This window comes from Pelecanus crispus, chromosome 23, assembly GCF_030463565.1.
Source record: "Pelecanus crispus isolate bPelCri1 chromosome 23, bPelCri1.pri, whole genome shotgun sequence".
NCBI classification, from domain to species: domain Eukaryota; kingdom Metazoa; phylum Chordata; class Aves; order Pelecaniformes; family Pelecanidae; genus Pelecanus; species Pelecanus crispus.
Window position 1 is genome coordinate 2,690,575 of NC_134665.1, and position 24,046 is coordinate 2,714,620.

At 47.4% G+C, this 24,046-nt stretch overlaps 1 protein-coding gene across 1 annotated transcript; it reads right to left on the bottom strand.

Moving 5' to 3' along the window:
• Positions 1-3,034: 3,034 nt before the first annotated feature.
• LOC142595839 (E3 ubiquitin-protein ligase RBBP6-like) lies at positions 3,035-16,838 on the bottom strand. Its single transcript, XM_075724684.1, has 13 exons — positions 16,673-16,838; positions 14,251-14,350; positions 12,545-12,560; positions 11,055-11,105; positions 8,825-8,913; positions 8,608-8,704; positions 7,624-7,763; positions 6,538-6,710; positions 5,702-5,805; positions 5,073-5,267; positions 4,914-4,992; positions 4,764-4,821; positions 3,035-3,539 (listed from the first exon to the last, which is right to left on the bottom strand). The coding sequence occupies exons 1-13, from the start codon at positions 16,836-16,838 to the stop codon at positions 3,035-3,037; spliced, it is 1,773 nt and encodes a 590-aa protein (XP_075580799.1).
• Between the last annotated feature and the right edge of the window lie 7,208 nt (positions 16,839-24,046).

Consider the following 24,046-nt stretch of genomic DNA (forward strand, 5'->3'; position numbering starts at 1 on the left):
CTCCTGCCTCACTTCAGGTGGGCACAACATGGGCACCTGCATGGGAGCTCCTTGTCTCAGCTCCCATGGCGATAATGGAGATGGAGGCCAGGAGGGAGCTGTTCAGGCACAAACACCTGGCGACATTTGGGCTTCAGGAGGTGGCCCCAGACACGTGCAGGTGGCTGCAGGCTCTAAGGGAGCAGCTCACAGAGTGTGGTGGTTTAACCCTGGGCAGCAACTAAGCACCACACAGCCGCTCGCTCACTCCCCATGCCCGGTGGGATGGGGAGAGATTCGGAAGGTTAAAAGTGAGAAGACTCGTGCGTTGAGATATGAACAGTTTAATAATTGAAATAAATTAAGTAAAATAGTCGTAGTAGTATTAATAATAATAACAACATATGACCCCGTGTACCCGTGCTGCAGCCACATGCCATCCACATGACTGAAAGGGTCTCTCCTCTTTGCTCGCCAGCTCGTCCAGCTTCAAGTTCACTCGCGAATTGCACACACACAGCGCTCCAGCAGTACCTGGCCCTGGACACTCGGTGTTTCCAGCTGCTGGGTCCCCATGCCCTGTGCTCCCTTCTGCCACTGCAGCAGCCAGGCCTCTGCACCCACCCCCGCACCGGGTACACAGAGTGGGGCCACGCACAAAAGGATTTGGAATCACCCTCCAAAAGAAGGTCGGACGGGCTGTGGGGATTAGGTGCAGGGCTCAGTCAAACCAGCAAACCAAGCAGCAGCTGGATCCTTGATCCCCACTCCTCTCCACTTTCCATGCTTGTACATCCCCCTCAGCTTCCTTGGCTCCTGCCTTTCTGCGCCCATGCCCCCTCCCAAACAAGGCACCTACCCCTGCTTATTTTTCCCCCTTCCTCCCACGTTTGACACACCTGGGAACAGATGTGGTGTTTCAGGTGCTGTTAGCTAGGTCTTCTTGGACTTCCATGCCATTACTGATGGGGTTTCCTGGGTACTGCTGTCCCTGCCAGATTCCTCTCCCCAAAAAGACCCCAACTCCTCCTTCAATTTGCTGTCCAGTGTGGCCACCTCTCACATCCATCCCCCTTAACCACCTGCAAAATCTGGGGCTGCAACAGCAGAGTATCCACAGGAGACAAGCTGTCTGCTCTAAGGCCGCCTTCTGTCTGCTCTGAGCAGATACTGGGCACCACCTTCAGGTCCATTCCAAAATCCAAAGCAGCCTTGAGCCAGTTGGTTTGGGGCCCAGCTCTGGTGCCCATGAAGCCATGCTACGCCTCAAGGGCCCTGAGAGCAGCTCTTCCACTTTCAGGCAGAGCCTGCCCTGCCATCCTAGGGACCAGGCTGCACTCGGCTGGGTGCCTCAGCTCTATCCCCACAAGCCAGGGTGGCAGCAGGAAGCTCCCGCACCTTGCACGCCCTTTGAGGCTGCCATTCTTCAAGCCACTGCTCTCTGCCCTCCAGGGACCCAGCCCTGCTCAGCAAATGCAACGCACGTGCCTGGCTCCCGCTTTTCTCCCGGGACTGCCCTGCACTCCAGCATGTGAGCAGCTGTAGCTGACACCCAGCTGCCCCACCAAGTCTCACTGATACCAATGATATCCTAGCTCTGGGAACGGACCCAGGCTTCCAGTTCAGCTTGGTTGTTTCTCACACTGCCTGCCCTGGGGTACAAGCATTTCAGATATGCTCCTGAGCCCTCCCTGCTCCCAGCAGCAGGGTAAATGTTTCCATCCTCAGGCGATGTATGCAACTTGGATACAACCCGAAGATAATACTGCAGAAGAATTGGGGAAAAAAAACCAGAAGAAGAAAAGACAAACCCCAAACCCAGAACTGACAGTCAATGTATTAACTCCCACTTCCAACAGAAGACTAAACAGAAACGAACACAGAGCAAGTGGGAAAGGGGACAGAAAATAGCAGGAAAAGGCTAATCTCACTGCTGCAGTGCTGCATATAAATTCCAGTGGTTTCCTAAAACCCAATGGCTTGGCTAAACTCAAAGTTCAGCCAGGAAGGATCACAGCTGTGCTTGATCGCGCTAAAACAACAGGCATGACTCTGCATTTCTGCAGCCTCTAAGGACAAACACCAACCAGAGATCCCTGCACTTACTGAAATAGTCATACTAAACCAAAAAGGATCCACTTGCTTGCTTTGGCTGCAGGAACAGCAGGACGGCAGCACAAATTTGCAAGTGCAGAATGACAGTGAACATAAAAGCAACACAATGAAGAAAAACGCAAAGCATAAGCTTTTGTGTGTCTTTTTTTTTTAAAAAAAATCTTCACTCATTTTAGTTTTGCTGCTTTGCTGTTCAACAAGAATTGGCAGGCTCTCCAGTGATTTATTCCTGCCACTCACAGATCCAGGTTCTGCTTCGAAGTTCATACAGGGATATGTGTATGAAAAAAAAGAAACCAAACCAAAACCAAGACCAAACCCCCTCTCTGTAGACCAAGACCTGAGGTAGCTTTAAGAATGCAGCTCATTGTGCCTCCAAGCCCAGAAGCACCTGAGGCTGCAGAGCTTTTACAGGGGAGGGAGAGAGGACTTGTGAAGAGAGATGCAAGGCTTCCACCCTGCCGACAGCCACCCACAGCCCAAATCAGGGACAGTCAGAGCAAACAAGAAGGGAATGGGTTTGCTTTCTCTTTCATTTACTTGAATTCCTTCTAACTAACTCTAAGTCTTCCCTCCCACTCCAGGATTTTTCCTTTGGTTTGATTTTTTTTTGAGACTTCTCTGTTCCCTTATGGTAAGATGCTACTTAGAAATGTAATACAGACATGCCAGGGAATAGACGAGGCTAAAAGAATCTTAACTTTATTTATGAGCGTGTGATTTGTGTTTATACACAAAGTATAACTAGTAAAGTATAGCTAGCAAACAAAGAGAAAAATAGCCATGCAACTGTCCATGTTCCAGAATGGCTTCTGCAACGCCCCCCTCCCCAAAAAGTACTCCCCTTCTAGCTTCCCAAGTGGGAACTACTCTTTACAGGTAGTATCAAAGTATTCTCATCCTTTTAAAAGGAAGATGTTCTAACACTGTCTGTGTCTGGCTACTCCTTCTTCACTTTTTTCACAGGAGGTTCCATGTGAGCAGATTTTTCATGATTGGTGTCGACCTTTCTCTCCCACGCGCTGTATCTTTCCTTTTCAGATGGATGTCGGAAGGCAGCAGATCTGCCATGGGGAGCTTTCTTATCGTATGGTGGAACTTCTCTGTGTCTGTTAGAATACCCCCTTTCTCCTTGCCCTTGAGGTGTTGTCCGTTTAGTGGGAGACCGGCCTCTAAATACTGGTGATCTTGACCGTGAACGGGATCTTCTGGATGGGGGTGACCTTGACCTTGACCTGTGAGAACCATGTACCCTTGACCTAGAATGAGAGTTGCCACTCTTCTCTCTGCGTCTTCTTGTATATGGTGGTGATCTTGAGTAGGAATGAGAACAGGAACGTCTATATGATCGAGAGGAGGAGCGAGTGCAGGAAGAACCAGATCTTGATTTGGAGTCGGTATATGAACTTCTGGAGTAAGATGAAGTACTGCAAGGAGACATGGACCTTAAAAAAACCACAACACAGAAAAGAATACTGAAGGTAAGTCAAAACAGTCATTCTTCCCAGGTTTTTTCCTCCCAAGTTTGGTTTGGGTTACTTTTTCCTCTCCATATGCTTACGTCAAAGCTTCTTTCAGTTGCTGACATGATGCTACTGCAAAGCGAAGAACTTGCTAACATGTAAGAGTTTCTGCTTACAAGACACAACAGCTGCTGCTTTGTTAGTGTAAGAACATCCAGGAAGGGTAAGGCTATTTCCACTCACTTCTATCACATGAACTACCACAGCTGTTGATTGGTTTCATGTGACTCAATGCCATTACTCCAGGAAAGGTCCTGAGAGCATGAACAACAGAGTTATTCAGACTCCTGCCCAAGTGATTTTGAGGAATAGAAAACATCAGCTACCCTGAGTTTTTTCTTCACAAGTTTTTCTTTTATTATTTTTTTTAAAGAAACATTATTTCACATTATTCCGCCTATGTCCATTAGCATCATTCCTCCTCTCAAAGTCCTTCACCAATTTAAGACTTCCTTAAACAAGCCTGATCTTTTAATTCCTACGAAAAGTTCAACAATGTCAACAGAATACTAGCGAAAGCCACCAGTTTGCAGTCCAGGTTAAAATCTCTCCATGTATCCTCCAGAAATAAACAAAAGAGGAAATGAAGACAATTTCTCTCACGTATCTCCTCCAAAGTGCTTTGAGGTCATGGTTACACTCAGAATAGGGAGACACAGAAAATCCAGCAACTACACTACTCAGTTTCCAGCCTCTCACGGCTGTCAGGAGGTGAAGGATGTCACTGCAGAGAAGCTTTAGGAAAAGAGACGCCTGTTCCTTAACAACGGCTGCCAAAGGACAACTATCGGTCAACCTGAATCTCTGCCAGAGCTGAGCTAGCAACCTACATGTGCAACTCCTATCACTGCTGATCCCTTGAGTCACCCAATCCACCTAACGAGAGAGGTGGAGTGGAACTCCTCCTGGTTCTTCCAGACAATCTGCTTCTCCTTTACGGACATGGAAAGCAGTTACCTGGAAAACGAATGCCTATGCTCTTCTTGAATCTTTTTATAGTTCATCAGTTCCTTAGCAAAAGCACGTGTAAACAGCGATCTGTGCATACTCAGTTCATTATAAACCAGCTGCTGTACAAGTCATGTGTTACGGCCTCGTTTAACAGGTTACAAGTGGTCATCTACTGAATTTCTGTAAAATACTCACAGTTCCCAACCTGCTCTGCCACCTGCTGAGCAAATTGTTTTGGCTCTCATTGGAAGATCTTGTGGAGTGGGGAGACAAAAAAGAAAAAAATCCATTCAGTTGGTCTGAAGATAATTCTTTTCAGGAAATCCTGAAGTTCTAGTTACTTACCAGCTGTGGGTATTGGTTGTCCTTGGGGGCCCAGAACACTTGCTACTGCGGGCTGCCTTTGAACAGGAACCTGGTAGCCCTTGTGAATAAATGCAAACAGTTGGAAAATAAGCTCTATGAAAATACAGGAATCAGCGCATATGTTGAAATAAAACTTACCTTCTCTTCCAACAGACTGCTGATTGACAGAGGGGAAGGTTTAGACAGTTGAGCGGCACTCACCAGAGCAGCAGGAGGGGTGACGGGCAGGTGTGGTGGTGGTGGTGGTGGTGGTGGTGGCGGTGGCTGTTGCTGCCGAATCTGGGTATGGAGCCTTTTTGTGTAGCCAGTTCCATTTTTGAAGTTGTTCACAGCCTAGAGGCAGAAAAACATTGACAAAAAGGTAATACGGAACTTCAGGAGATAAATGAACAAAAGCCTCCACAGAGTAAAATTGCTTTTGTGTTCTTATAAATGCTATCAACCGTAAAATAAATCGCCATACAGATAGATGAACACATCCCATTAGACACTGATATTACTGACTGGTGACTCAGAGTATCTGTATTTAAAGTACTTCAGTGTTAACACCAAATCTGAAAGCGAGGCAATCATCTTAAACAAAAGTGTGACCTGAATGTGCCAGGCTGTAAGCTTCTGTAACAACAGATCATGGATTTCAGAAGTAAATTTGGCCTTGTTCCATTTAGCCTTGCTTAAAGGAGATGTAAATTAGTATTTGCTTCCCTTTCACCTTTTCACAAACAGACTTGTCTTACAAACAGTTTACGTAAAAGGCATCATGGCACCTGGCGTAGGAACTTGTTGGCAATTAAAGAATCAGGCGAAACGTCTGTCTGGTGGCACGTTGGGCAGGTATGCTCCTCAGATTCCAGCAACGCTGTTCTAATGCCTGTGAATAATTAGAACCATCAAAACAGGTTTTAGCCAAAGTGAGGACATTAGTTGGCTTCTAATCAATTCTCAAAACACGTCTATGATTAATGGGTGAATGTGGTCTGGAATTGAGAGCATGAAGCTATAAAAGTTCAACAGTGTCACAAATGTCTCGTATGCAGCACACAACCGTACAGCTTTGATATTTCACTACTGTCACACCTGAAGATGTAGAGTAGGCTGTGTCCTGATGTTCCCACGAGTCTTTTTTCCACTCTCTAGTACAGCGAGAAGTCACCAACCTCCAGGTTAATGAATAAAACATGTCTCAAAAAACCATTTGTATGTTTGAGTTCTGAAGGTTTTAACCAGCTCTCCCATGGAGAAGAACGTGGATTAAATGCCTAACTGTCCCTTTGTTGCAGAGCACAGTCAGGCACCAGAGCTGGCTGTATAATTTTGTATGAGGGAAAGGGCTGTGGATAAACCAAATGCATTCCATATCCAATACTGTAATCACCTGCACAGTGATGCACTCTTCTCATACTCATCCTTTCCCATGTAAAGAGGACTTAACTAGATAGGTAAAAAGGGAAAAAAGCTTTCTGCCTTTTTTTTCCCCATTATACGGGAAGCATTCTTTCCTGTTCAGCATCTACGTAAGAAAGTAATTTTGTTATCTCCTATTTCTGCTTTCCGAAGATCAGATGTGATGTTTTGCATGAACAGACAGGGCAGTAACACTTACATTCGTCACAGTAACTGTTCCCACAGCAGGGAATAACAGCTGCATCTGTCATTAGATCTTTACAGATGAGACACAACAACTCCTCTGGAACAGGATCAGCTGAGGAGGAGGAGGAGGACGGCTCCGCTGGTAGGAAGGGAGGCTTTTCCTTCTTGCCTCTAGCATAAGCTTCCCTGGAGGCGGGGTGGGGAAGGAAAAAGGAAAGAGTTAAAGATGGGTAAAGGGAAACTTTTCCAAGCTTTGCATTTTACCAAAGGAAGAGAATAGATGGAATCCTTCTCACTCCCCATTGGCCTTCTAACATGTAGGCATTTCGTTTGAACTACTTTTCTGTAGCCACAGCACTAAAAGAGGGAGGGGCGGAAGAATTTTCCTTCTGCAGAACTCTCCCATTCATTGGATCAACTCAGAAACCAGCTCAGACTGGAAAAATAATTCCTTGACACCCAGAAATCAGGTGAAATGAATCCCACCTCTCCTTTGCCAGAGGGTAAGTGTAAATTGCAGGCTCAGGGTAAAGTTAGTCTCTGAGTAATTACGTTTGATTAATGGAGGAAGCCTGTGTTACAGCTTCTACAAAAGGAGATCCACAACAGAAAAACACAAGTGCTACCAAGTGCATTTGAAAGCAGCCACTCTTGTCAGCACACAGTAGTCTTTTCTTAGTTTATAGCCACAGGAAAACTTCAGTCTGTTTCACACATGGGATTGGATAAAAGTCAGGGGGGCAGGAAAGCTCAGTCCAACAGCTCTTTGTTACATTTTGCAGGAAGCCTTTGAAGCATAACCCAGAAGCAAAATGAGCGTTCAAAGAGACCGACTCCGCTGTAAACACTACTGAAACGTTTTGCAGAAATACAGATTCTTAGCATACCGCAAGTTTCACCAACTTGCAGGGGCAGGAACAGAAGGACCGCCCTATTTTAATGGTAGAAAGTATCACAGATTTTAAGGGTAAACTACAATGACAATGCTTCCTCCCCCGTAATTCCAGATGCTGGCCAACTTGGTTGCATTGCCATGCAAACATTTACCCATGGTTTCTCTTATTACCTTTGTGGTCAGTCCAATTAATTCCCTACTTACGCATTAATAGCTGGTATTGCGTATTTTCCACTTTTCGTCAGCATAGCACCCTTGGTGTTGGGATCTTCCACCTCCACCATGAAACTCCTGGGAATTCCTGTGCTCTTTTTAATTCTGGGAACAGACTGAAATTGTTTGTCCTGTTAAGGAAAGAAATGCAGACATATCTCATCTCAGGACCCACACTTCAAATGACATTTCAAGGACTATTTGAAGCAGCAAAAGCCTTTAGTGCTCTCCTTGTACCCAGCGTAAGGGTTGCTCAACTAAAATACTTCTTTTCCTAAAAGAACAGAGCCAGGACGTTCAAAAGGCTTGAGCAGTGTTTTGAACTCATTTGACATTCTTTGGCTTAACTTCAGGTTCCTGAAGGGGGAAATACCCCTGCGCTCGCCATCCACTCGGAGAAGAGACACAAACCCGCTCCTCCTCCCCAGCGCAATTCAGCGCGAGAGCTCAGTTCGCTGCTCTGAATCACTCGCTGGGGAAACTTGTGTTCACCATCTCTAGATGAAGGCTGAATTCAGACCTCATGCATATGCATTCAGTGACGAACGTTCAATGGCATGAATACTCAACCAGAGGCTTGTGTACCTAAAACACGCACTTAGTCACAAGATGGGGTCAACAGAAACATCTTGGGTTTAGACGGAATCCTGAAAGCTGTCTACAACCAGTCATTAAAAAGAGCTAAAACCAGAAACATTTCCAGTGATATTGAAATATACAAAAATGTGCGTGAAAGTCCACAGAGAAGGGTCTATGGACATATTTAATGTCTATGACCTTGAGAAAAGCCAATTTTACATTTGTAATTGCAGGTTTCCCTGGAAGTCTGAAGGGCTTTGCAACACTGCCAGGTAACCTCTGCGTTTCACCCCAAGACAAACAATTCTTAATAGGAGCGTTTCTGTATTGTTACGTGACTGCCAAGGTAAAAACAATGACAAACTACCAAACACCAGCAGTCCCCCACAATCTTACCCCATGTGTTGGGCAGTTCTTCCTATAGTGGCCAGGTTTTCCACAACGGAAGCAAGTGTAAGATGGTGGAGGTGGACCCAAGGCTTTCTTCAGGTAACTGAAAGATTTTGGGGAAAGAAAGAAAAAGGTATGCAAAGGTGTCTCTCTTGTTCCAACAAGCATCCTTTCAGCTTTTCCATCATCTTCAAAGAACAGATCTGACATCAGCAACACTCACTTGGATGGATCATATTCCTGGCAAGACTGTATCATCATCGCTGTTATTTTATCTTCCTCGGAAGCATCGGCTTCAGCCAGATTGGCAGTCTGTTTAACAGGTCAGGATTTGACACACGCATGAGAAACACAGTGAAGCCCCCACGGCCAAAGACCACAGCACTCACCCAGTCCCGTCAAGAGCAGCACAGTGCCAGCTGAGGCTGCACCAAAACAGCTACTCATATAAAACAGAGTTGTGCTGAAGATGTTCTGGGGACTCCTTACGCCCTTACGTGGGGGTTGGGTGCCTGGTAACCTGCTTGACAAGAGCATTCCTGGGCACCCAAAACCTTGGGCTCTGTCTGCACCTTACATAAAGGCTTGTGGAACCAGCCCCATTTTCTTCCACGTGGACTCAAGCTCCGCGTAGAAACAATTACACTGTCCAGTATTTTTGAACTGATATTAAGCTCCAGACTATGTGAAGGAGAAGATCTCCGCTGTACATTTAATTGAGAAAGATGTATGCCACTATCATGATTTACGTTTTGCAGCATTAAAAGGACACTCAACTTAGGAGTCAGGGAAGTTGGTTTCTGCTTGCTGAAACTGAGCTTCGGACACAGAAGCATGAAAAGGAATCAAGCTTTTTAGAATCCCTCAGCAAGACAAAGGATTCTTTTCAGTAGAAATGTCACCATCATGTGCTGTAGGCAGTCCAAACTGCATGTTCCCCCCTACTAACTTCTTCATAAACCTTACGCACAACTACGTCTTCAAATTCTTGAAGCCAGCTGCTTTTGTTTAACCAGTATTTGGTCAGATTTTTTTATTGCACGCTAGTCCAGACATAAGCAGGGACAAAGGGAGGGACTGTAAATGACTTGGACCTTCAAGCACCTATCTTTCAGATCAACAGCGCATGTTTTTGCTTTTAGATGCATTCATTCACAAAAGCAACCATCTAGTTTCAGTATTTTATTAAATGGTTGTTTCATATAGACAGTTTTTTTCTCAACTGTAACATCATTCACATCAACATCTGTCAAGTCATTCATATAGACAGTTTTTTCTCAACTGTAACATCATCCAGATCAACACCTATGAAGTCACTGCCATTAACATTTACAGACAACTTTACAGATACTTGACTAGTTTGTTTGAACCCAAACGGTTTACAGAACACTTCCAAAACACAAAATAACGCATCCTAGGAATAGACCAAAACTCAAATATGGCATTTAATACATAGGAATAACAAACCGGAAAACTTTTTACAACACATTGCCTCCATGCTAAGCCAGTCTGCACTCAGGAGGTCAGCGCAAGTAACAGTTCTGAGCTGCTTTATGTTATTTTCCTGTATTTTTCTTTAAATGTTCTCAAAAGCTGAAATGTCTACACCACTTGGACAATTTTTCACATTTCAGGGGAAAACTTCACATGAGTTTACAGAATCAAGGACACATTTAGGCACAGCACTAATGGAGTCCAATTTCTTCTGGTGGATACCTTCCAAACTAATTTTTTTTTTTTTTTTTTTTGGCCAAAGGTACACAGTGTAATTTCTGCAGTGAGTGAGGGAAGAAGTTACGAGTGGGAAGAGATTTCTCTTTCTTGGAAATGAACTCCAGCCTTTATTTTCAGAAGAAAGAAGCAGATCCTCTGCACTAGGCCCGGCCTTCTCTCATCTTTGTCACTCGAAAGACCACTCATTCCATTGGCTAGCACTACGCCTTTGCACAACGTGCAATCACTAGTGCAACCACCAGGCAAAGCTACACATTGTTGAGCACAGAACGCAAGCAGTTCCACAGCAAAACACGGCACTGCAACAGTTTCAGAAGGTCACATCTGCTAATATGCCACACGTACACATTGGCATATTCCTATAAACAGTCAGGTACATTTACACAATTGACGCAGCCTGCACTCAAACAAATTAGATTGTGCTGTGCACTGTAGATGTACTACGATGTATGAAACTCTGCAGCATTCACAGAACGGAACTGTAACTATCGTGACTAGAAACTCAAAAATAGCCACGCAATCGTCCATGTTCCAGAAACGCTTCTCGTTTGGCTGTTGCAACCCGCCCTGAAATGTCCATAACTTACAGACCATATAATTCTTCTCTGAAAGTTGTGTTAGTTTCCAACACAACATGAATGAAACGTATGAAAAACGGTAAACAGCTTCTGCAGTGCTGCTTCTTTGTGTCTTGAAGGTGAGTAATATGGCAACATTACGTTGAGGCTGATAAGGTACTCCCCTTCTATCTTCCCAGACTGGCAACTACTCTTTACAGGACAGTATCAAAATACGCACATATTTTACAGTTAAAATAAATACTTTTAAATTAGTAAAATCTAAATTAAAGTTCTGTTCACATTACAAGAGTTATCCAGCTATAGATCACCGTATAAGATTTAAAAATACAAAGCAAACACTTTTGGTTTTAAGCATTTGACAAGAATATATCTAGATATACCTTAATGAGCTGGGCCAGAGAAATAGATCCAGAAGAGTCACTGATCTGTGCACAAAACATTAAACACATATTCAAGTTCTACAATCAAAACACAGCAATAGTTCACCTCTACTGCAGTCTGAAAGGCTGCACCATATCCTCTGAGTGTCACTGAAAGAGGCATTTCCAACCCAGTGTAATCGGCATTTGTTCAAAAAAGCGTCCAAACCTGTGACAGCTCCAGAGTGCCTCTGTGGTTAATGAGAAGAAACCAAACTCACCAAACCCGCCTGAGATCAACTTACTGCTCCAGACTATCTCAGAGAGGGACCCTTGTCAAATGCTCACAACTGCTTAAGAGTCACAGGGGTAAGGAAGCTGCCAATTTGCAGCTAAAAAGGGATTTCTGAGAATAAATTGCAGCCACACTCCTCCCTCCCAGCTCCCTACGGAAGGGCTTGCAGGAATGAAGTCCTCAGGCCACTGGTTCGTAATGGACTGCTGTGTTTGTTGAGAACTAAGACTGGAGGGCACTTTTTCCACAAGGAAAAAGGGGAACTCTTCGCTTGCTCCTTTTCCAGTATACTCAATTCTGTTACGCCACAAGCAGCAGTGAAGCTCACACCAGTAAAACCTTAGCAGAAAGACACTCGAATCACTGCTTATTATGCCTGAAGTTGTTCAAAAGCATAGAGTAACATTTCACAATGTAAACTGAACAGCTCTCCTCAAGGGGTCACTAACTGGATCAGAAGAGAGATTAAAAGCCTTCCGTGGAAAACGCTCTTGTCCTTTAGTGCCTAACGCAGTGGAAGAATTCAAGGCAGCAGTTTTTAGCAGACTCTGGGAAAAAAGATCTCTACATGCAGTAAAAGATTCCTCACTCCAGTTCATCATTCCTTCTCCATATGTTTAGCATCATATGGTGGTACACTAAAGACAGGCTTAACCTCTGCGAAATTGAAGCAGCATCCAACCCTGAAGTCACCCAGCTCCAAAAGCATACTGCAGGCAGAGGTTAGGACAAATGACAGGGATTTCACCCACAAATGCACCAGGCTCTAGCCTTGTGCCAAAATTTAAAAAAATACTTAATTTTGTTTGAGAAGGAACCATCACTACAGGAAACTTATTTTCAGTGTACTTTGTAAAGTATTCAGTGACTTACTGGAAAATTAATACAAAGCTCCATTGTTTAGAATTAAGTGCAGTGTGTAGAATAAAGTGTGAGATTGTGTTTTTACGTACTGGTTTTGATGGTCCACTCACTGGCTCCGTTCGCCTTCTGGAAGAGAAATGGAGGTGATCAGAACTTAAAATAGAGCCCGTACCTCCTGAAGATGAGGAAGTACAAGGAAATGCTTGAGATCACCACACAGGGGTTTCTTCGCACATTCTCCTTCAAGAACAAACTGCAAGGCGAGTAACGCATTTTCAAGGCCTCTCCACCATTACAGCATGCATTCATCATTCCCAAACATTAACCACTCTACCAGCAGTTTCTGCAATGTTTCCAGCTGGAGGAATCAAAAGCTAATCTGCATGGCTAATTTTCAACGTTACAACAGCAGTGCCATTCTTTCCTTGTCCCCACACACAGGGATTTAGTTGAGCTTTGATGCCAGCAGCATCTGTCCTCTCACTTTAGGGCAGCATTACAATACCAGGAGAGGGTGCCACCCAACCAGAAACGGAGGATGCATTCACAAGGCAGCACTGAGCATCCATCCTTCAATTAACCCCCAAAACAAGGCCACGTTTATAAGCACAACGCTGTGGCGTCCAGAATTACTCAGTAGTGCCTGAAAGCACTGCAACAACTGCTGCAGTAATGTGCCCAAAGTTTACATGCAGAGCCACACAAATTCAGGGTTTTTTTGCTTGCAAGTGCTTCACGGGCACCAGGATGCTGCTGTACTGTCTGTTCGAGACACACTGTAACTCATCAGTATACTTTATTTATGGGGAACCCACATCAGAAGGACATGGCAAAACCACAAGCTAATAACACCTACTAACTGTGGTGGAGAGGTCTATCTTTAAGAAGGCTGGAAAACGTGACCATTCAAACAGTGCTAATGCAGCTGATACACAACTGGACTGTGTGAATACAGAAATGACAGCAATGATGCTGTAGGCAGGATGGCATTTGAGTGGCTGTCATTTTAATCAATACACCCAGTTATCTGCCCTCCTTAAATCTTGGGAATACAGAACTAAAACCTGGAGCACAGATGTCAGCTTAGGGTAAAAACAGATGTAGAAAGAGAACTAGCAACAGTTGGCAATGTGCTAAACTGCTTCCTGCGTTTCAGGTTTGGAAAGGATTATCTATTCCTTCATTGTACTCGCTCAAAAGGCAATACACTTTGGGACAGTGTTCTTTTTCTCTTGCCTGAAACGGACGCTGTCTTTAGGAAACTGATACAAATCCCTTATGAATGGAACTTCTTGTTTGCATGGTTCGCCAGCTGGCAACCCTTGCTCTTTCCTCTACAGCTAGGATGCAAAACCCCAGACCTGGGGCATAAGAATACCTGCCATATCCCACCCTCCCTCCCCCAAAGGCAAGAAAGAGTCAAACCCCAACAATCAGACTCTTCTGACATGGGAACAAATTCCGAGTTGACACTACAATGCCTATCTCTCTTCACTATAAAAGCAATAGAAGCAAGAAGATTTAATAATGACCACTCAGGTAGAGGAAACAGCACCTACAACTTGGGTCTCAGCAAAATCAAGCCCAAGAAGAAGCCCAAGAGAATCATCTTAAAAGTTACCATTGCTCCAGTTCAAACCCCATGTCCCAGTCGACTTTGGGACAGATACATTACAATCTACCCCATGACAACCAAAATTAACAGCACCTTTAACAACAAAGATGCAATCGGAATGCCTCTGTAAACTAATATCCACAAAACCAGCTAACACACTGAAAGCCCTAACAAAGGGTACAATGCTGTATGGATACTTACACAACATAGGTTTTGCTGGTGCCTTTGACTCCTCCAGCAGGGATTCTTCGAACGATCACTGATGAGTTCTTTGGAATCAGCGCATTAGCATCTGTGTATTCTGAAAACAACACAAATACAGAACAAAACAGTATTCAGTTTGTAAGAATGTCTATTACTACGTAATGACATAGCACTTCAGGCAATCCCTTCACAGGGATGAAAGCAAAGCTTTCTATGTAACACTGCGCTTTTATCGTCTCAACACACTAATGGGACATTCCTAGAAGTCTTCAGGTTTGATAATCACACACAAGCAGCAAAATCTTTTCCATTCATTTAAAACAGTTTGAATGCCAGCAGCACACTGGTCTCCAAGGTCACTCAGGACTGACAGAACACAGAAGACAGCCTGCCATCTGCACTAAGACCAGGTCAGGTCCCAGCTGGGGTTTGTTGTTTGGTTGTTGGTTTGTTGTCTCTTGCCTGAGAAGCAGAATAGCACATGCTCCAAGGGGTTGGAGTCAGAATGTTACAGGGCAGGAAAGAGCACTCAGGAATCCTGAGCTCTGCAGTTCACAGTTCTTCCACAACATTGTGAGAACATCCATTCTAAAAGACAGGTCAAGAAGTTCAGATCAAATTAAGAGGGGGAGGCAAGCTGAAATGCATCGTTCCTGAGTGCAGGCTTTTTGAAGGGAATTCTGCCTTTATAGAACACGCCTCTAGAGGAAGCATGGAAGAGGACACCCCTGCCCCCCCGACATTCAAAATAGGTCTCAACCATCCAGTTTGCCTTCCCAGATCTTCAAAACAGTCCATCATATCATTTTTTTCCAGTCATATTTAAAATCCTCTTTACTTCTAGTGAGTTTAAGCATCTACATCTGATGAATAAAAACTGAAATTCATGGTTATGCATTTCAAGCAAAAATTTGGCATACGTATACATTACACTGAAATGTATTCTCTAGCTTTGCTCTGAAAACCACGGGGGGATTTTTGCATTTTCACATGGGAAACACCCTTAGGAAAGCTTCAGGAAGCACCTGTGTCACTAATAGACCAAGTTTAAAATTTTAGACTCCTTTTACTCCTTGTCAAAGGGCAACACAACCGACCTAGAGGAGGATCTGCTCACTGGTGAACAAGAGGGATGCTCTTTAAAGCATAACAGATACTCCTTCTTTAACCTCACCTTTAGGGAACACCACGCTTAACAGAACCTAGTGAAGCAGACACTTTTTCTTCACCGGATTCTGATTACGTATGGAAACAAAGCAACACACTTTGTAAAACTGGTATGATATACATTAGAGTAACACTTTACGGGGGAACATCTTTATGAGCATCACTTTTTCTTCTAAAACTTTGCTTTCTGTTCCTCACCTGCTATAAGAAAAGCCACATGTTTGGCCTATCTCAAAACATTTTTTCTCCTGGGGATAAGAATTGGGCTCCATCACATTTAGGACCATCCATCAGTCTGGTTTTAAGGCTCTGTTTGACACAGACCCAACCATTCCAGTAGTGACGCCAGCCAGTTGGCCACTCAGCCTGCTGGCATGTGTGAAGCTGACAGTACCTTAGCAACCCAAGACAACATTCACAGACCCTTCTGCAGCAAAGCCCTTCAGGCAAAGTAGCCATTTTTCAAAAGCTCTTGACAATTTCATTCAACAGTAGTAGAAAAATACAAGACTCCTGAAATGGATCTCTACCTACGCGTGCCATGCAATCCAATGGCATTCCTAAGACCCCTAACAGTGTGCTCTTAAGTCTCTTCACAGACATTCTCCTGAACACAGTTTAAATATCTTGTCGTGGCTTAACCCCAGTTGGCAACTAAGCACCACACAGCCACTTGCTCACCCTCCCCCCACACCCCGTGGGGATGGGGGAGAGAATTGGGGGGGAAAAAAGGTAAAAACCATGGGTTGAGATAACGGCAGTTTAATAGGACAGCAGAGGAAGAGAAATAGTAATACCGCTTCTACTAATGATAAAAGAACATACAAAGCACAAAGTGATGCACAACGCAGTTGCTCACCACCTGACGACCGATGCCCAGCCCGTCCCCGAGCAGCGATCGCTGCCCCCCAGCCAACTCCCCCCACTTTCTATACTGAGCATGACGCCCTATGGTATGGAACAGCCCTCCGGCCAGTTTGGGTCAGCTCTCCTGGCTCTGCCCCCTCACAGCTTCTTCTGCACCCGGCAGAGCATGGGAAGCAGAAAAGTCCTTGACTGCCACAAACACTCCTGAGCAACAACTACAACATCAGTGTGCTATCAACATTATTCTCATGCTAAATCCAAACCACAGCACCACACCAGCTACTAGGGAGAAAACCAACTCTGGCCCAGACAAAACCAGGACACATCTGCAGATAAACAGGCAGCTTTAGGTGCCCAAGGCCCCGCGCCCGCCGCCCCCACGCACCTTCGTTGGTCTGGGCGTTGCTGATCTGCAGGTCGCAGTTGGCCGCCTTCAGCTTCTCACGGCCCATGATCTGGCGCTTGAGGTCGCAGAGGGGGATGTGGAGGCCGCTGAAGGTGACCGTATCATAGCTCAGCTTGGAGGAGAACTTGTAGTGGACGCACAACATGCTCCTCCTCGCAGCCCGGCCGGGCGGCCACACGATGGGGAGAGGCCCCCGCGGCCCCGGCTCCTCCTCCGCTCCCTCTCTCGCACGCAGCGCTCCCAGGCCCGACCGCTCGCTACGGCCACTCGGGCGCCCGGCCTCAGCGTTCCGCCCAGGGCTTTCCTGGACGACAAGTGCACGGGCTGCCGCCAGCGCCTCACCTCACCCAGCGCATTATGACAAAAGGCGCGCGTCATGGGGGCACGGCGGCCCCGCCCTCTTCCTCCTAACCCTGAGCTCTCCCTAAAGGCAATCGCCATTCCTCCACACATTCCTCCAAACCTTCCCATCTACCACATCCACTGAGCGGGCAAGGGAGATTCTCCAGAAGCCCTTACGTGAAACCCATTCGAATAAGCCATCACGCTGGCCATTTCTTCCTGGAGGGAGTTCATCCGGCCCTGCACGCTGCCAGACAACGTGGATGTTCGCAGAGAGATTCACTTGCTGTTCTGCAGGAAGCCACAATCAAACTAAAGGTAATGGTACTTGGCTGCCACTACGGGCCTAGAGGATCCTGATGCTCTGAGCCATCTCCTCTGGGTCCCAACCTCACTGGTTTACCTGAACAGCCCAATCCGGCACATGCTAACCCTTGCACAGGAAATCATTTGCATCATTCAGACTCCTTTGAAGATCAGACTGCCCTATTTGCACAACTACCAGGGCAATATTGGATAGGTGAAGAAAGGGCATTCCAGGATTTACCCTCCACCTGAGCTGAAAAGTGGATTCTAAGTGCAATAATACCGCCCACACAGGTTAGAACCAGCATCTCTTCTGCCTCTGGAGATCCCAGCTACTGATAGCTATGGGAAAAAGTGTTACAGCCCTCTGATGGCACGTGGCACTAAGTTCCCCCTGTCTGTAACAGCTTTTATCCCATGCTTAGGGGTTGCAAAACTAGAGCAAGCTACTGCAAATGTGTCAAGAGAACTAGAAAAAGCCATTAATGAAACCGCAGAGATTATTACAGCCCTACAGGAAGAAATCAACTTATCACCACAAATGGTAACACAGAATCGATTAGCCCGAGACCACCTTTTAGCAGCACAGGACAGAATACCCAGTGGCATGAGCTCATTTCCCTGCTCTCTCCAACCCACAAACCCTTTAAAACCCCCACTGTCAGCCTGTCGTTTTTCTCACGTTGACAGGAGAAAAGGGCATATGGAAAGCCGCTTCTAAACGGGGAATCCCTTCATCTATCACCGACTCCCAGGCACCCAACCAACCACGTTGTGATGACCCCATCACAGAGAATTAACAGGAGGACAAACAGGAGGAGGAGAAGAAGAAGGAAGACAAACAGGATGAACTGATGGACAGCAGGAGGAGGAGGAAGGGGATGAAGGGGACGAGGAACACAGAAGGAGAATGAGAACAAGGAGGAACAAGACACAGAACAGGAGGAGGAGGACAAACATGAGGAGGAGCGAGAGGAGGAGAAAGAAGAGGTGGAGGAGGAACACGAGGAACAGTCAGAAAAGGAACAGGTGGCACCAGGAGCAGGAGGAAGAATAGGAAGAGAAGAAGGAGGAGCAGGAGGAGGAGCAGAAGATAGGGGAACAAGACACAGAACAGGAGGAGGAGGACAAACATGAGAAAGAAGAGGAAAAAAGAGGAGGAAGAGGAGAAGGATGAGAAGGAGGGGGTAGAGGGGCAGGAAGAGGAGGAGGAGGAAGGAAAAGGAGAAGGAAAATGAAGAGGAATGGGACGATGATGAGGAGGAAGATGAAGAGAAGGAAGAGGAGGATGACATACAGGATGAACAGACGAACAGAACAAAGAGGAGGCAGTGGAGGAGGTGGGGGAGAAAGAGAAGAAGGAGGAGGAGAAACAAGAAGAAGGTGAGCAAGAGGATGAAAAAGAGAATAAGGACATTTAACAGGAGAAGGAGGATTAGGATGAAGTTGTGGAGGAGGAGTGGGAGGAAGGGGGCTTTGAACTAGCCTGGCTGAAAAAGCTGACCAGCACATTGCGGTACATAAGAAAAGCTCCTATGTAAAGATGGCTTCAAAGACATGCGCAAGAGAACTTGACCGACCGTGACCTCGCCTATACAAGTGGCTCTACTGTTAGAAGAAACCAGACGGAAACCAGCTGAAAGCAGCAAAGTTGCACCAAAAGAGTGCCAACTCAGCTGGGAAATATGCATTAAGCGTTCTTGCACAGGGGTTCATGTGAACAAATACTCAAAAGTGAATGCTAACAGGCCACCTCATGGTCAAATCCAAGAGAGTTTTTTAGACTGTCAAAATGAATACGTGAGTAGCCTTAAGACTGCATGTAAGGAATCAAGAATTGTAACACGGCGTGCTTCTCGGGCTCCCAGCCGAGAGGCACCTTTATGGCTGGCAATAAAAAGGGATTTGACCTAGTGTATACGTCTGCTGCCTTCTTTCCTGTACCCACACATGAACTAGAAGACAAGTGCAAGCAAATCCATTCTGGTAAAAGTTCAGGTCCACATGTAAACAGCCAGAACTCTGAATGCTGACCTTACTCAGATATTTATCTTCCTTTGATATGCAACTAAGCACATTCCCTCCTACCCACAGCCTGTCCTCCCAGCCTCACAGCTCTCCTACATAAGAAACATAAGCTACAAAAAAAAAAAAAACAAACCTGCTTTGGTGAACACCAAAACACCCACGACTTTCTCAAACTCTTCACTGCCCCATCTGAGGGTCAAGGGACAGCATCTCCTAAAGGCTCGTTCACAGGCACTGCCCTGAAAACCCCCACCGCTTCTCTACTAGTGCACAAAGAGATGAGGAAGACTTTCATCTTTAACTCTATGCAGACAATTTCTGAAATTAGACAAGTCATTTTTAATGAGGATAAGCCCTTTGCCTTGCATCTGGCAACCAACAGGGACGTGGACCCAGCAGCACAGAGCAGTGCCATGCGCAAACCACCACCCTACCCACAGGGAAAGACAGACAAGTCAGATGGGGCACCCAATATCGCCGAAAAATGGCTCTTCACATCAGTTCTCTCTATCATCAGCTTAGTCCTTTCAGGCAGACATAGAAATCAGAAGTGATTTCTTCTTCTTTTCCTGAAGTAGACTTTTAAGTAGATATTGCCAAAGAATGCAAGAACAACCAAAAAAAGTTAAAGCAGGTCTCCTGTTAAGTCCACTACCCCTCACAAAACAGACAAGTGGCTTCAAGAGATGCCTGCAAAGAAACCGCCAATGGAAGAGAACCCTGATAACTCCAGCACAAGCGGTCAATGTGGAAACGGCACCACTGACCCTTCTCCCACTCCTCCTACCAGCTCTTCGCCAGCCACATGAAGATGCAAAACCAAGGATGATGGAATCAGATCTGACAAGAAATTCACCCCCCACTATCCAAAACGATCAAGAAATCTATCTGAAATACAGATTCACATCCATTAGCATGGATGATGAACCTCGCCCTAAGCACACGCTGTGCCTTGAGACAGGAGCTAAGGGCTGCATGCAGTCACCACCACGAGCAGGCGTTCAAACCTGAAGCAAGAGAACCAGCTCACCTGGGCTGCTCTGCGGCCACCGCGCGCCTTGGCTGTCAGGCGGGTCTCAGCGCTGCTCTGCAATCCGCTGTCACCTCCCTGCAGGACGCTCTCCAGCACACGGGACGTCTCCGCTTGCTCACCCTGGGGACAAAGAGCAAAAGAGAGCGATGGCGTTTGCTTTGTCCCCATTCCCAGGGTGCCACAAGAGAGACCTGCCACCCCCAAATCACACGCTGGGTGCTGTGGACACAGCGTACAAGCTGCAGACGTGGGTCAGGACGGCTGTGGGGAGCGGGCAAGACATTCTGCGGTGCCCCGGCCCTGGCAGAAAGCAGAGCTGGAGAGAACAGCGGGGGAAGCCCAGGGCGGACGGCGCTGGGGCCCGGCAGGGTGCAGCACCCACAGAAATGCCCGGCTCCTTCAGCCTTGGCCCCGGGGCTGCAGCACGGGGACAGCACCGGCTGCGACTTTGCTGGGAAAAGCCAGGCAGGGGGGACCCTCACACCCCACACGGGTACCCAGACCTGGGATTTGACAACCGGTCCCTCTGCCCATCGCCACCATGGCATCCAGAAAGCAGCACCGCTGGCCCTGCTGTGGTCCTGAGCCATCTCTCCATGGATGAGTCTTTAACCAGCAGGCCTGAAGAGAGGAGAAATTGTCCCCCATTAACCCCTGCTCAAGGTTTTGCAGGCAGGAGGGTTTTTTGAGCTGCCTGGTGGTGCCGCTCCTGGAGAGTGCTCAAGAAACAGGGCAGCTGCCTGTACCTGCAGGCAGGCGGTGGAGTGTGCACAGCGGGAGCGAGCGGTGGTTTGTGTGGCTGTTGAATGCATTCAGGCTTGAAATGTGGCCAGCCTGGTACGCCTGCTACCTTTTTCCTTGCAGGTTGTCTTTAGAGCCTAAATAGTATTATTTTGAAAGCAAAACCAACAAGCAAACCAAGAAAAAAAAATTAAGTTGGGCAGTTGTTTTCCTCCCAGCTGGGCTTTTCTCCCCACTCCTGGCCACCCTGCAAGGTGATGCCAATATTAGGGTGCAGGATTAGGCCCAAGGGCAGGCCTTTTGCAGGCAGCACATTTCTTTATCAAAGGCTGTCAGCAGAGGTGGGGCCGACCATGAGCACGAGACCCACGTGCAGGCCTGGGGACAGCAAAGGCACCTGCTCTGTCCCCACCACAGCACGCCCGCTCCACAGCCTGCAGCCCTCTCTTGGAGAGGAGGCCACTCCGCCTTCCCCTGCCCTGCGCACATCAGACACCCACCTCCAGCTCTCAGGGCGCGGGCTGGCGACCCTCGGGGCAGCAGCAGGAGCCGCTCGGACCCTGCCTGTGGCCTTGGCCCTGGGGCTGAGCACTCGGGGCTGGGCTGGGGAGCTGGGCCATGCTGGGGCCCAGGGCACTGAGGTCTCCAGGTCCCTGTCCCCAGGCCCACCCGCACGCGGAGATTCCTGCTCCTGCTCCTCCTTCTCCTTCTCCTTCTCCTTCTCCTTCTCCTTCTCCTTCTCCTTCTCCTTCTCCTTCTCCTTCTCCTCCTTCTCCTCCTTCTCCTCCTCCTCCTCCTCTTTCTCCTCCTCCTCCCACTCCCCCCCCCCATTTCTCCTCAGGCTGCTCGGCCTCTGCCCCCTCCGGCCCCGCCCCAGGCTGCCTGGGACTGACAGGCCGCCTCCGGCTCCGCTCATTGGCTCAGCTGTGGCCAATGGCGTGGCTGTTGCCAGGCGGGCACAGGCAGCCCGCGCCTCTCCTGCCAGGGCTGCCCTGCGCCCGCTGCCCCCCAGCCCGCAGCGGCTCCTCAGCCCGCCGGGACACTGGGCCTGCGGAGAGACGGCCTGCGAGAAGGGCCATGGCCCTGGGGCTGTTCTCTCAGCAGCGCAAGGGCTGTGCACAGCCCTGCCCTCCCTCAGGGCTCTGCTGGGGGCTGGGCCTGCCCGGGGAGGGAGCTGCCCGGGAATTGCTCTGGGCCCCAAGGCTTTCCCAAAATGCAGGCCTGTCTGTGCTGCCAGCCCCAGCCCTGGGCAGGGGGAGCTGCGTGACGGGAGCCGCTGATTTGACTTTCTGGGCAGATGATGGAGTAGGCAGACACAGGCTGTAAGCCTGGGCTGGTCTGTACCTGCAGAGCTGTGGGCTGAGCTATTCTGCCTCTGAAGGCTGGAGAGATACGGGCTGTGGGCAGAGTTACTGTTTGCCAGTTAGCATTTCTTTTGGGGTCCTGTGACGGTGATGGTAAGGTCGCCAGCCTGCAGCTCTGCGGCAGTTAAAACTATCACTGAAGGAGTTTTGATGGTGGATGCTGTTCTGTGTGTTTCATTTTCAATAATTGTTCCACTGAGCTGGAATTATTTCTGTGCGATTAGGTGACGGGGATCTTCTTGCAGTGGTCTTCTGCTTCTGGAGCACGTCCTGACAGCCTTTGTCATGCAGAGCTTTCCCATCTGTTCCCGAGAGGAGTGATGGCCATGATGTGGAGCAACTCCTGTGAGTAGTGGCTTCACCAGTAAGCTTGGATTTAGTGGATCCCCATGGACAAATGGATGCAGCAGGTGCTCCATCCAAGAACTTTGATGTGCTGACGCTCTAGAGTGAATTTGGAGGTGTTTCCTCCTCCTCTTCCTCTTCCCTGTTCTTCCTCCTCCTTTTCCTTCTCCTCCTGCTCCTCCTCGTCTGGTTTTTTGTCATAGTCGTCGTCCTCCTCCTGCTGTTCTTCTTCCTCCTCCTGTTGTTGCTCTTCGTCTTGTTCTTCCTCCTCCTGTTGTTCCTCCTACTGCTGTTCCTCCTCCCGTTCTTCCTCCTCCTCCCTCCTCCTCCTTCTCTTCCTTCTCCTCCTCCTCTTCCTCTTCTTGCTGTTCTTCCTTCTCCTCTTGTTCTTCCTCTGACTCCTGTTCTTCAGCCTCCTTGTCATCCTCCACCTCTTCTTCCTCTTCCTCATTCTCCTTCTCTTTCTCCTCTGTCTCCTCATATGCCTCTGCATGTTTATCCTCTGCATGTTCATTGTCTTCCTCGTCTTCTTGTTCTTCATAGTCCTTCTCCTGATACCCCTCCTTCTCCTCCTCCTCCTCCAACTCATCCTCCTCCTATTCCCTTCTGTTTTTCTTCCTCTGCTTCCTCTTACTCTGTTGTTCTGTTTACTCTCCTGGTCTTACCCTCCTCCTGCTGTTCCTTCTGTTCTTTTTCCAGCTTCTCCTCTTCTTCTACTTCCTCATCTTCCTTCTCCTTCCTCCTTCCTCCTCCTCTTCTTCTCCTACCTCATATTCCTCTTTTTCTTCCTCCTCTTCATCATCCTGTTCTTCCTCTTCTTCCTTCTCCTCCTACTCTTCTTAATTTTATTCCTCTTATTCCTCCTCTTCCTTTCCTTCTTCCTCTTCCCCCTTATCCTCCTGTCGCCATCCTCCTTTCTTTCTTCTCCTTTTTCTCATCCTGCTCTTCCTCTTCTTACGCCTCTTCCTTTTCCTATTTCTTCTCCTCCTGTTCCTCCTCCACCTCCTCTTCTTCCTCCTCTTGCTCATTTCTCATCTTTCTCCTCCTCATTGTTCCTTTTCATCCTTGTCCTATCTTTTCATCCTCCTTATCCTCATCTTCCTTCTTGTGTTCCTACTTCTCCTCCTCCTCCTCCTCCTTCATGTTTTCCTCCAGTTTCTCCTCATCCGTCTCCTCCCATCGCTGAAGGTATCT

Excerpts from the sequence above, each read along its gene's own strand:
- LOC142595839 (XM_075724684.1), bottom strand. The coding sequence starts at position 16,838 with ATGTTGTGCGTCCACTACAAGTTCTCCTCCAAGCTGAGCTATGATACG. Across the intron at positions 5,806-6,537 it reads GAACAGTTACTGTGACGAAT|GCATTAGAACAGCGTTGCTG; the intron begins GTAAGTGTTACT and ends AATTATTCACAG. Across the intron at positions 4,993-5,072 it reads GCAGTCTGTTGGAAGAGAAG|GGCTACCAGGTTCCTGTTCA; the intron begins GTAAGTTTTATT and ends TTTATTCACAAG.